The sequence below is a fragment of the Strix aluco genome, chromosome 4 (genome assembly GCF_031877795.1).
Source record: "Strix aluco isolate bStrAlu1 chromosome 4, bStrAlu1.hap1, whole genome shotgun sequence".
NCBI classification, from domain to species: domain Eukaryota; kingdom Metazoa; phylum Chordata; class Aves; order Strigiformes; family Strigidae; genus Strix; species Strix aluco.
In genome coordinates this window covers 122,425,515-122,438,170 of record NC_133934.1, presented here as the reverse complement: position 1 = coordinate 122,438,170, position 12,656 = coordinate 122,425,515, and the positions used below count along the sequence as shown (strand labels likewise).

The following is a 12,656-nucleotide window of genomic DNA, read 5'->3' as shown; positions in this document are numbered from 1 at the left end:
CTCTGCTCACCTGTGAATGTTTCTTGTGGCTACGCTATTTCTGGGTCAAACCATACCCCACCTGCCCAAACCCCCAAGCAAACCCCCCTACCCCCACAAAAAAACAAAACCAAAACCCCATGCTGAGACATGTTATGCCATTCACTGAATTACTGCATCTCAGAATGGGCACACTTTGAATCCCAGGGAATTTGTTTTGATCTTAGCAGCTAAAATGTCCTGAGCTCAGAGTCTCTGTCCCTCAGGGACATAAGATTTTGCTTTCAAGATTGAAAAGGTCTTCAGCTCCCTTCAAGCTCTCAGCTCTGATTTGTACACAGGGAAATCACACATACATTTATATGTATACACTTTCATACATAGAAACATAGTCAATGCACATAAAAAGATGAAAAGTGCTGTATTAACTATACTAAAATCATAACAATACAGTCACACACGTCAAGTCAGTGAACTGCTCAGTATGCAAAGAAAGAATTGGATTCAACAGTTGTTCTGTCCCATAGTGACAAATGGGCAACAGGGCATCCTAAGACCATTGATCCACTGGTGACACGGTTGCATGAGCTGCTTTGGGCAGATGTTTCCCAGCGCTTATGACAAAGATCTTGGCTGCATCACAAGTCTCATCTTGATTCTTGGAAGGCAGTAAAATAAATAAGTACAATCACACAAATTTCAAAGTTGAGACTTACCCAGAAAAACTTGGGACTTATCTGCATGAATGCAAATCTGCTCTCCTGTGATAGAGATGAAATACATATACATCTGGGTGGGATTTGTGTTGTTTCTGCATTGTTCATCTACCACTGCTTTCAACTTTCAGAAATCTGGCCATTCACAATAATATTTACTCTGTTTTCACAACCATATTAGGAACAGATGAGGTAAGACCGAGATTCTAACAGCAAAATTCTGAACTAATTCTCATGCCTGGTATTTCCTACCAAGCTACGGACCTCTGAAATCCAAGAGCCAGTCATAGAAACACCAAGCATAGGGACTTTGGGGAGCTTCAAGCCACCTCTGCCTGGGTAAAACTTCTTAATAATCCTAAATTATTTGATGTTTTGCAAAATGTTTCTGTTCTTACAATCACAAAGTTTGTTCACAGGCCAAAGCTATGCTAAATAGCTCTTAAAATTTAGGCACCTACTCTGTTACACTGAAAACAACTTTTTACAGAAATATTTGAAACTTGTCCTTAATTTTCAGCCTCAGAATTTGATTGTGCACTCTAAAGATGCAATTTATTTTTATTTATTTTATTTCCATGATACTGTATGCTCTGAAGTCCCAGGTACAGAATCATGGTTGAATTATATAACAACAAGAACTAAACCTGTGTGCAGAAATGCACAGAGAAGAGCACTAATAATATTTTCTTCTTGTTTTGCACTGAATTTTTCAGTGCTAACCACATGATTTTCTTCTGTTTCCTATTCAGAACAAAGACTCACAAGCAATACCTTTAGCCGGTTTCATTTCATTATAATTTTGTTCTCTTGAACGGAGACAGATAAATTTACCTTATTTTATTCAAATGCTGCATTCAAGGTTAAGCATCAAATATCAGTATCTAATATATCTAATATATGATCTAATATATAAAATATATCATTATAAATCATATTATATACAATAGATACCACACATTATATATAATATATAACATATATATATTATATTCTTTTAAGGTATCTAGTATATGATTCATTGCATTCCTCTTCTCTATTTGCACTGTCATATTTAAAATCTGTTTAAATCCTTCTTCACTATGCAAATAAGTGGTTCCACTACAGTAAGCACAATCATGCATAAAGTGAGCATGGTTTGCAAGAACCTACAACAGTTTCTACAGTTAAACTTGAGAAAGAGAAGACAGTCCACTGGCCAGCCAGGAACCTGGGGGCAGAAACTCACCTTTTTTCTGCAGTACACTAGTCAAATGACTTAAAAATATGTGGTCATTTTCTCTGTGTCTGATTAGGAGGACAATAAACGCCCGTACTTCCATCTGGTACTGTAAGATTCCTTAAAGATTATGGGGTAATCAGCTTATAAAGAGAATCAACCTAGAAATGGAGTAAGTTCTCCAGTTTTTCAATCAATGCAAAGTTTTCTTTAAAAAAAGAAGATATAACAGTCAAAATCCTTACTGCAACTAATAAAAATACTGCTCTTTCTCAAGAAGATTCTGTGCTAAGATTAGTCATCCAAAACCCTTTGGTTTGGCTTTCATCCCTACAAGAGTAATTTATTAATTTCTCCTTGCCAAAACAAAAAGATCCTTGGCTTGAGAAAGTGGCATTAAAAGTAAGCAGAATGCTATTTATAAACAACCTCAAAATGGAACGTGTAAGTACAGAACTACCCGCAGCTCTAAACAAACATCCCTGAACACAAAAACCAGGCATACCTGAGGTGGACAAGCTTGGAGTATTCAAGCAGAAAACAGTCCTTGAAATACTGCCAGCCTAAATTTCAATCTCCCCTCAACTGAGCGTCAAGGTTATTCGTACAAAGATTATGTAAGCCACCGCTGATGTTTCTTTACAAGTAAAGCTGTGTAGGAACTTAGAATAATCATTACCACTGCTGTTAAAAAGCAGCTGGATTGCTTGTTTATTCTTTTATCTTCTTTTTTTTTTTTTTTAAATCAAGGGCTTCATAAATAAGTAATAAAAAAATAAAGGTAATAAAAATATCAGTCTTTGTGGGCTCAGAGCTTCAGACTAGTACACGACCAAAAGAAGGAGAGGGGAGAGTGTTTCCTTTCTTGTCAGCTATCTGCAAATGGAGTCTGTGGAGCACTGATGCTTCAAAATACTCTAGATCCTTGTAATAAATTTGTTTTGTTAAAAATTATTAACTTGGAGTCATAACAAACAGGTTCTAGTTTGACATAGCTTTAAAAGCTTACCATGGATTATTTGATAAACCTTCTTCAAAGTGAATGTTTCCCAATGTTTCCCACTCCATCAACAAGAATTGTACTACCAAATTAAAACTTGTCTTCATTTTCACTTGGAAATATTTTTAAATTCTGCCTGGAACAACATAACAGGACAAATTAACTTTTGATATTTTTTCTAAACAACAAATTTAGATGAATGATTACAGAAAGATTTTTTTTTTAAATCTGAAAGACTACAACTGTGGATATACTGATCCCAATACATGGCTATACTGGTCCTATACCAATCCACAACAGCAAGCTTCATCCACTTCACCCTCAGTGTTGCTCTGTAATCATTCACTTAAGGGAATCACCTCCTCAAGTAAGAGAAGGTCTTAGTTTGCTATTCAGTATTCAGAATGATGTCAGTCCAAATTGCAGCTCTAATGAAATAGTGCTGGACTTGAGTGCAGTGTGTGGCACTGTCGTGAAATCAGTAGCAAGTAACAGCAACAAATTTCACAGTATGTTTAAATTGTCTCACACTTCCATCAGTTGTTCCTTCCTTGAGATGATCAACAGTCTTTCCCTCTCTTTGTTAACAAGCTTTAAGACAGTACTACTTTGGTATACTATTTCCACTCAAATGCAGAATCTAAATGATTTGATTCTTTTGGGGCCTGATGCACTACTGACTCGTTGTTCTACACCTGTAGATAGGAAGAGTGTTCATTGGTCTTAGATACAAAAACAAAGCAAGAACTGGCCAGATGAATGGCATGCCTTAGCTGTCCTGCAGAACATCAGAGAGCGAACAGACAGCTTTCTACTCATTAGGAGAGAGCCATCCAGTTCTCCCTTCATAAAAATTCTGTAGAATGACCTTCAGATCCATGCTGGCATCCAACACTTTGGTTTATGGCATCACTGATATCCTCCACATGCCCTGTTATGAAGTATTCCCTGTGTGTAGACTTTGTGCTGGCTGTTGACTTCAGAGTGAGTTTGACTCATGAAGTCCTAAGCCAGAATCAAGAACGACAGAAAAAAGAAGCCATTAAAATCACGTTGGAATTACAGGAGGAAAAAATGCCACAAACAGAAACAAAAAAACCACAGCACTTTGCTGGATTTCTACTGTTTAAAGGCCCAGAAAACATTTCCAAGCACTGGTCCAATATAACTACTCATCCCAGCTATTTTTGTTCAATGCCTTCCCTGTTTACTGAGATCACCAGTAATGGGAATGGCAGCATCTGCCTACTGGAAGCTGGCCTGGATCCAATAATTTGGACCACATAAGAACTGCTACTTTAATGATATTTGCCATACTCCTAGTTTGGACCTTATGAAAAACAAATATGAGACAGACTTCAAGTCCTGTCATTAATCTCCCAACCACCAGCCACCATCATACCCAATTATTCATGTCTGAAAATACCACAATATTATCCTTGTACAATTCACTAAACATACTAATTCAGTTTTCTGTTCTGTCCCCAATGCATTTATTTTTTTGTAAGAATGCCTTTTCAAGACATGTCTTTTCTGTATCTTCATTATCATGAACTGAATTTTCAGTTTCCAGATTCTTACTCCTTAGAGATTTATTACTTGATGTTTTACCCAACATTTGCAGCTTGGCCAATTCACGTTCCAGCTGATAAAAAGACCCCATTAGGATTCAGAAGCAAGAGTTTATATTAAAGTATGGCAGGAAAACTATCTTATTTACCTTATTTATGTTTCCTCAAAAGATAAGCCCTCTAGATGTGTACTAAAAAGCATACCTGAAAACATCAAACCAGAAAATTACTTAAATTCAGACTCTTGATTGTCAATAGAAAAAGCTGAATTACTTGGTCAAAGGGGCAGCTCTGCTCTGAGCAACTGCACATACTCTTCTGTGTACACTGGCTCATATCCCAGCCTATTCATATCAATTAGACCATTGTTGCACACAGGCAGGACCAATCCCTCAACGTGACTTCATTATGATGCAAGTCTCAGCAATGAAAAGAGAGTTAGAGGGTACAGTTAAAATGGCAGCACAGCTTTTCTTCAGATACCTAAGGGTAGGGATCATTTCTCTCCCCATGTGTGATCACTGTATGGCATAGTAATTACTCTCTGCTTTGTGAAAGCAAAACTCTTTTTCCATTCTTTTTTGAGAGGTAACTCTTTAGGATCAATCAAGCCACTATACAGCTGAGATTAGGTAAATCAAGAGAATAAACTACCCACTTCTTTTGAATAACAAGCAAGGATTTGGCTCCCAAGTATAAAACTTCCATAAAACTCTTCTTAAAGAAAGCAATTTAGCTCACTTTGCCTACACACCCCAATGTGAATATTATTCAAAATATTCATATATGCACTAACTATAGGCACTTCTGACAGAGATGAGGTCACTGAAGTGCATGTCTGCTTCCTAGATACTACCTGATCTACGTATGGCAAGCAAAGGAGGAAGATATGACCATAAAGGCATGAGCCTCCACTGGCAGTCCTTGGTCTATGCACCTTTGATCAAAAGAATCTGTTGACTCTTGATCAAAGTACTTTTAAGGTGTCCTATTTGTGTAATCAGCAATATTTTTTCAGTTATATTTGTATGGACATGTGTGCAAAGAGCTCACTCAAAGTGCATTAAAGGCCTAATAGGAATGGTTACAAACTGCTGTACAGAAAATCTGTAGCACAGGTCTTTTCATTTTAGAATAACTGCAGTTGCACTGATGCAACTACAGTCTGACTCTGATCCATTATGTTGCTTATACTGCTCCTAAAGGAAGGGGAACGGACTAATCAGTTAGGAATCAATAAAAAAACCCAAACAATAACTTGAGAGCTGAGTGAGAAAGAGCTTTCTAATCTGCAAAACACAGACTTTTCAGAAATGTTTATGGTATCAGCTAGAATAGGTAATAACCATAATAATCAGGGAACTCAGCAGGAAGGTCCTCTGCAAACAGCTGTACTGGATGAATAAAAGCAGCAACTTGAAACTCGGTTTACCACACTAGGTGAGTATCTTATCTAGTCCACTGTTCTGGACTGGCTCTCTAAGGCTTCCTTCTTGGTGCAGATCCATTTAAGAGCCCCTTGCTCAAGGCACTTACCTGAGTCTTGAGACACCAGATTCAAATAATTATGAACCTGGCAGAACTGAAACTGGAAATGGATCGCCTGCAACACATTAAGTGTCCTAGAAACTTGGCTGTTGATATTCTGAAGAATAATTAACAGAGACAATGACATCATACATGTAATACATTATTTTCCATTTCCACCCAAAGTGTAGGGATAGCATTTGGAAGATATTTATATTATAGATAGAGATAAACCAAGAAAAATTAATAGATTCTCTAGTATCTGTTCAGAAATGCAGGCATGATTTACATTTCCATTTATAACAAAACAGGCCTGATTTAGATTTGAAATAAAACCTCTTTATACTAAAGGCAGTGAAAAATAAAAATAAATATATGCACAAATCCCACTGATACCTATTTTCTGTCTTCTTTGACATGGCTACAGCAATGGAAAGGAGTTTGGAGTAAACAAAGATGAGCCCTAGGGAGTTTTGACACAGACTTTGGAATGATCAGGGCTGTGTATATTGGATATGGCTCTGAACCATGCAAGTTGGTAGGAAATTTTTATTAGAATGAGAGAAAGATTAAATCATGTACATAAATCCTTGGTAGTAATCAAAATGCTCATGCTAGAAATGTCAGACTGATATCACCTTCCTATTTTTTCTATTAAGTTTCCAGCAAGGTTGACCTCTTGCAATTTCTGCAGAGTATGTAAACCCTGTGAATGTTTTAAACAATACAGTTTTAATCTAATATAGCACTGCAAATGCTGAAGAGCCTGTAGGCGAAGAGGCAGATCATTCAAATGTAAAAACAAATTTGACTGGAGTCTAAACAATGCTAGCCTCTGTTGTAAACTATAGCTTTCTTTTGACATGGAAAGAGAGAATGCATTTTGCCGAAAGGGAATTAGCTTGGAAAGCCTTTGTAAATGATACTGCTATGAAAATAAACTCAGTCCCCCAGCCTTAGTTTCACAGCTGTGCATGAGAAACCTAACAGATCATGCCCCGTGTCATGAGTACTCATCAGCTTTTGGCTACAGCCCATGTCTTGGCCTTGGGATATCACACGAACTAAATCACTGATGTCAATTATTTCTCTCCATGATGACACTGAAGCTCTTTGCAGTAAGATGCTATTAGTGTTTGTAGTGTCCTTGATAATAAATAATAATTTCTGGGAACACTCTACTGCCTTTACACTTGTATTTTGTCAGCTGTAATTTCTCAGTCTTTCTTTTCCTTCCCTATCATCATGCCCAGCTTCAATTTCTCTCTCCTCTTTTTTACAGCTTTGAAGATTCACAGTGATCTGGCCTCATTCATCCCTACCAGCATCTCCTTCTGCTCTAGCTACTTTTATCTTGGTATCATTATCTTCCTCAGCCTTTTTTTCATGTACTCTCCCAAGGGAAGGTAGACTGAGCTGAGCACCTCTGTTCCCCTGTTGGGGCATGATGACTTGGGTAATTCAGAAAGCTACCTGGTCTTTTGCTAGAAATGGACATTTACACATTTCTTCTCGCTTTACATGCCAAACTGCTAATCACAGAGCTTTTGCTGGTTTTGGACTAGCCTCCAACTCAAAGGTTAGCATGAAGAATATTAATTTTGGGGGGAAAGGGGAGAAACCAATTTTTCATAGGAGCTAATTTGATATATGACAGCGTGAAGAAAAGACAGGATAGAACTTCTCCTGAACAGGAGTTAATCTTTCCAAGTTATAAAAAAATAAAAAAATCCAAACATTAAAATAAAAATTAAATGGCAAACCTTTTGCATAATACTGAAGTGCAGACAAAAATCTGCAGTTATAAGAAAACTAAAAAAATCTTTTCCTTATCAAGAATCCCAGAGGTCTTTGAAAATGAGTGATTTAGTTAACTCTGTATATGCAGAAAACCTTGACAGCTAATCAGTTCCAAATAATGTTTCAGCCTTAATACTTATAAAATGAAGTTTAAAATTGTCCTTTCTGTTGCTCAACAATTCTAAAAGTTACCCCTACTTATTAGACACATTTCTATACTATTAAAATATCATACATTTGACAAATTAGAAGAAAATAAATCATAACAAGGATACCTGAGGCACCTCTATATTCTTGATCAGGTTATTATTCAAGCAAAGTACATTCAGCTTTGTCAGGGCTTCCCAATTTTCAATTCTGGAAATTTCATTGCAACAAAGGTAAGCTTTTTGCAAATTTACACATTTTTGTAGACCACCTATTTTCTGCAATAGAAGAAGTAGTATTACTGTGTAGCACCGAATAACAAAATGTTACTCTTTTTCGTAAAGATGACATTAACTTGCACAGAAAATTGTTAGGTAGTTCCAAATAATTTGAGACCACACCCTCTATGCAGAATTCTGCTGATTTAGAAAGTTTTTCAATTAAGCCAACAAAGAAAAAATAGTAGCAGCTACAACGGTACATGATAAATTATTATGTGGTTTTAAATATGGTATTATTTTCATGAAGATGTCTTCATTCTAATCAGTTTCCTGGAAAAAGTTTCAATGTAATTATTCTAGTTTTTAAAAATATTGTTTCTAATGAGAGAGAAAAAAATCTAACAATAGGTTCTAAATTAAAAAACCTGTAATATGTAACAGACATAACTTGATCCATATCTAAAATGGGATTTTTGGATACTCAAGTAAAGAAGTGCCAGATCTTGACTCCTTCTAATTGTGCCTTCTTCCTTGACCAGATAAATGGAGTGTTTGTGAAAGAATATGATAATCATTTTAAGGGACGGGAAACTGGCTAAACTTGGCTAGAAAGAAAACTCATAGTTAACTTACCACTAAACAGCATTCAGCAATCCACAGCTCTGAGTAACAGGCAATACTCTAGGTCTGAAATCTTCTGAATATTTTGTCCAATGAAAATGAGAGTAATTACATTTGGGAAATATTTCATGCTTACAGTTCTGGGATAACCTGAGAAAAACATCTCCAGTGATGTTGTTTTTATCCCTCTTGATCAATATTCTCACAAAACAATCCGTTACACGTGTACTGGAAATGAAATGTAACTGTTATTCTCTTTATGTCCATGCTGTAAAACATACATTATGAAGTAGAATGTCTTACTGCCATTACAGTAAATTAGAGATAGCTGCTTAACATCAGTTGTGTCTTTTAAAATCTCCTCTGCAGTAAAAAGTGTTTGCAATTTTGGCCATGTTCAGCGTATAGTGGTTAAGTAGCTTGTTTCTGCTCCCAAAGCACGTTTGCAAAGTATTACACGAGTGCTTCATATTCACACCTCAGAATGCATCTTCAATTTAAAACAAAATATATTTTAAATTCTGCTAATTTTAATGGATATCAAAAACTGGAAATCCATAACTTTAACTACAAGCTAGTATATGTATGTGTATAAATATACACACATACCTATACATACATATATATGTATAAGCATAAATGGTGCACTTTATCAGTCTTGCAGTTTTCCACTTCTAGAGTGGATGTATCAAGTAAATATAATACAAGATTTTGGCCAGGAAAAAAATAAAAAGTTTACATGGAATTTCATTAACGGTGAGATTCAGTTTGAGATTAAGACACAAAGCATATGTATCCATATGTGCCTCTTGCTCATGTTCGTATGTTAGTCAAGAGATTTAACCAATATAGCCAAAGGATCCTGAAAAGTCATTCAGGTGATGGCGTTTATGCTACACTAAATTGACTTATTCTATATGTTCCCTTGACTAAGGATGGAATTCAGAGTATCTGTTGCAATTTCAGAGACCTTGAAGTATCTTGCAGCAGCTGTTCCAGTAGGGTGCAGTTTTCTATATATCCTCCTAGATATGTGTGGTGTCTTAGATACCTGGGGGCAAGTAAAATGGCACTAGACAGCTGCATCTATGGGGCTGAACCCTATCCTTGATTTCCACTGACTGTAATGGCAGCCTAGAAATGAAATGCCTATCTAGACAACTGCCTGTAGACACTTAAATCAAGGTGTGTTAAATTGGAGTTTCAAAATTCTAATCAGTTCATAGTAGACAAAATTTCCACTGTCTTAGTTTAATCACCCGATTCTGCTCACAACTATCCAGTCTACAAAAATGCAGGACCACATCAAAACTGCAAGATTTATTTTGATGAAATTTATATACCAAGCTTATTTCTCTTTCTATATACAAATATTTCTGCAGGGCATTTAGAAGAAACAGAGACAATAGAGAGAGTTGTACCTTAAAAGTCATTTACTCTGAAGATACTCTCTTGAGAGATTCTCATTTCTGTATCCTAACTGCTAACATGTTTCCCATGGTTCTGAAATGTTCAGATCACCACAAACTGTTATTAATGCATGACCTACACCACCTTTGGGGCATTCCAGAATGGAAACCTACCTACAGATGGTATCTCTAGAGAAGCAAAAATAATTGTATATTCTAGCAAGGGCATTGATATTTATAGGTGTACTGAGAGAAAAAAAAAAAAAATTAAGATCAAAACCAAATGAATAACTTAGCAGCTCCATAATTATTTCCACAAGGTTCTGGTTTTGGTTATCAGTTGCATCACCTTTTGAGTTCTCTGCAGTGACTATTATTTCTTATTATCTTCTTAGAAAAAGTACAGTAATATTATCAGCTGTGTAGCCACCCACATAATTTGAAAGTCACTGAATTTCCAAGAAGTTTGGAAAGAAGATCTAAATTCCTAACAGATCGAATTCCAGAATCTGTTATTTCTAATGAAATAAGAATGGATATTACAAGAGAAAAAAGCTAAAAATGCCTGGAATACTTTATTACTTTTTTAATTAACTTTTTTAGATTCTAAAGGTGCAGAAAGTAGTATAGTACAAGCTATTCTGACCCAACTTCATAAAGAAGGGTGAGGAATTGTGCCCCCTTATCCTTATATTGGACTCAGGAAATCGTATTTGCACAAAGCATAAAGATGACGTAAAAAAGAACCAGAGCTCATAATTCACCAAAAAAAAAATCTCAATAAAAGCCCCTCTGCATGTTGGTGAAAATATATCAGAATATAATTGAGAGTATAAAACCTCTGCCACAATGTTTTAAGTAATCACACAGCTGCTGCAATTATTTATCAAACACTTATTAGTAATAAGAAAATGATTGTTGCAGATTTTTTTTTTGAAAGCACTTACATGGTTTATTAACCACAGTATGCACAAACTACACCCTTACTACACCACATCCATGCTGCTTTTGAATTTCTGCCACAGTACTTAACAACTCACAGCCTCTCTAGTGAGTAATTTAGGACAGGAAACGACGAATATATTTTTCCATTTACAACGGCTAAGGAAATTACATTAGATCTGAATTAGATTTGGGTGGATGCCTGCTCTTCTGGGCTCCGTAGGGGAGCTCAGGGAATTGCTCTACCTCACCTAGAATGGACACGGCTCTGCCAGCATCTCTTCTAGATCACTGCCTCCACAGACAGTTTCCATATAACACATTCCCACAGAATATTGCCACGGATTTGCCCACTGCGGCCTGGTGAAAGCCTCAGCCCGGGGTAAGGCTAAGGCCTCAGCGCGGCCATTGACCGACGTCTCACCCAGTGCCAGAGAGCCGCTGGCTGTGTGTAGCAAACCGCCTCGCCCCGCCCACCGGCGGGATGAGAGCCAACCGGAGGCGAGAGCGTAAGCAATGACCCGCCCACGGGCTAGGTGGGGCACTGCAGCAGCCAATCGGAGGCGTGTGTGCGAGGAGGGACAGGTCGCGTGCGGCGGGATATGCGGTTACCTCAGTGAGCGGGGTCTGCAGGGCAGCGGCCATTGGCACATCTCAGAGGGCTCAGCACCAGTACGCCCAGTGAAATGAGCCAGTGGAAACTGGGTGTCTGCGATCCTCAGCCGGGCTAGGTCAGCGGTCTGACAGCAACACACTGCAGACTTTCCCCATCCCGTTTCCAGGCACCTGGCCTAGTGCTGGTCATTAATTTAAGCTGCAGTGACTTTCCCTCTTGCTCTGTTAATGCGTGGGGTGGTGGAGTGTAGCGGATAAACTGGTTTGTGAAATGTCAAAAAAAGAGTTAGAGAGTTTTATTCTGGCTTGCGTATCTCCCTTGGTCAGGGAGGGTGTCACGTCTTCGCAGCAGTTTATCTTCAGGGGGCAATGTAAACTGACTGTGCCAAATCGCAGCACAAAAGCTTACTGTGACTTAGCTTAAATCATTTAGAAATGTAACTGTGGGATAAAATAGGGCATTCTTAAACCAAAAGGACCGTGCGCACTGAGCCATTTGCACTGGATTAATTATATTAATTTAAGAACAATTATAATTAAATCACTGTTTATTTTTTTGCATGCAGTGAGACCAGCTGAACATTTTCCAGTGGTAGGATTGCTCAGCAAAAAATTGGATCTTTGCTGGAACAAATGTCATCAAAGATGTTTGATTTGTGAGTAAGGAGGTTAAATCTATTGAAAATTGCAAAGATTTCTGTTAAAGTTTTTGTATTAATATTTCATAACATTTTTAAGGGAGAGGGAGAAATTTTCTCGAGTAGCTTCCGCCGTTCCACATACAGATCAGTCTGTAGCTCGTTACTTGCACTGCTTTTTCATGTCACCAGATGTCACTCCAAGTCCACATAAGGCAACCAGCTTCCGTTTATTTCTACATTGTGAAAGA

The 12,656-nt window shown here is 37.3% G+C and overlaps 1 protein-coding gene across 1 annotated transcript in view; it reads right to left on the bottom strand.

Moving 5' to 3' along the window:
- Positions 1-11,797, bottom strand: part of LRRC9 (leucine rich repeat containing 9) — a 40,447-nt gene extending 28,650 nt beyond the window's left edge. Inside the window, 11 exon segments of the mRNA XM_074821310.1 lie at positions 948-1,053; positions 1,184-1,342; positions 2,924-3,026; positions 4,406-4,559; positions 5,648-5,684; positions 6,651-6,718; positions 8,097-8,237; positions 8,814-8,844; positions 8,846-8,984; positions 8,987-9,069; positions 11,577-11,797. Of these exon segments, the coding sequence (XP_074677411.1) occupies positions 948-1,053; positions 1,184-1,342; positions 2,924-3,026; positions 4,406-4,559; positions 5,648-5,684; positions 6,651-6,718; positions 8,097-8,237; positions 8,814-8,844; positions 8,846-8,984; positions 8,987-9,069; positions 11,577-11,797 (1,242 nt within the window).
- Between the last annotated feature and the right edge of the window lie 859 nt (positions 11,798-12,656).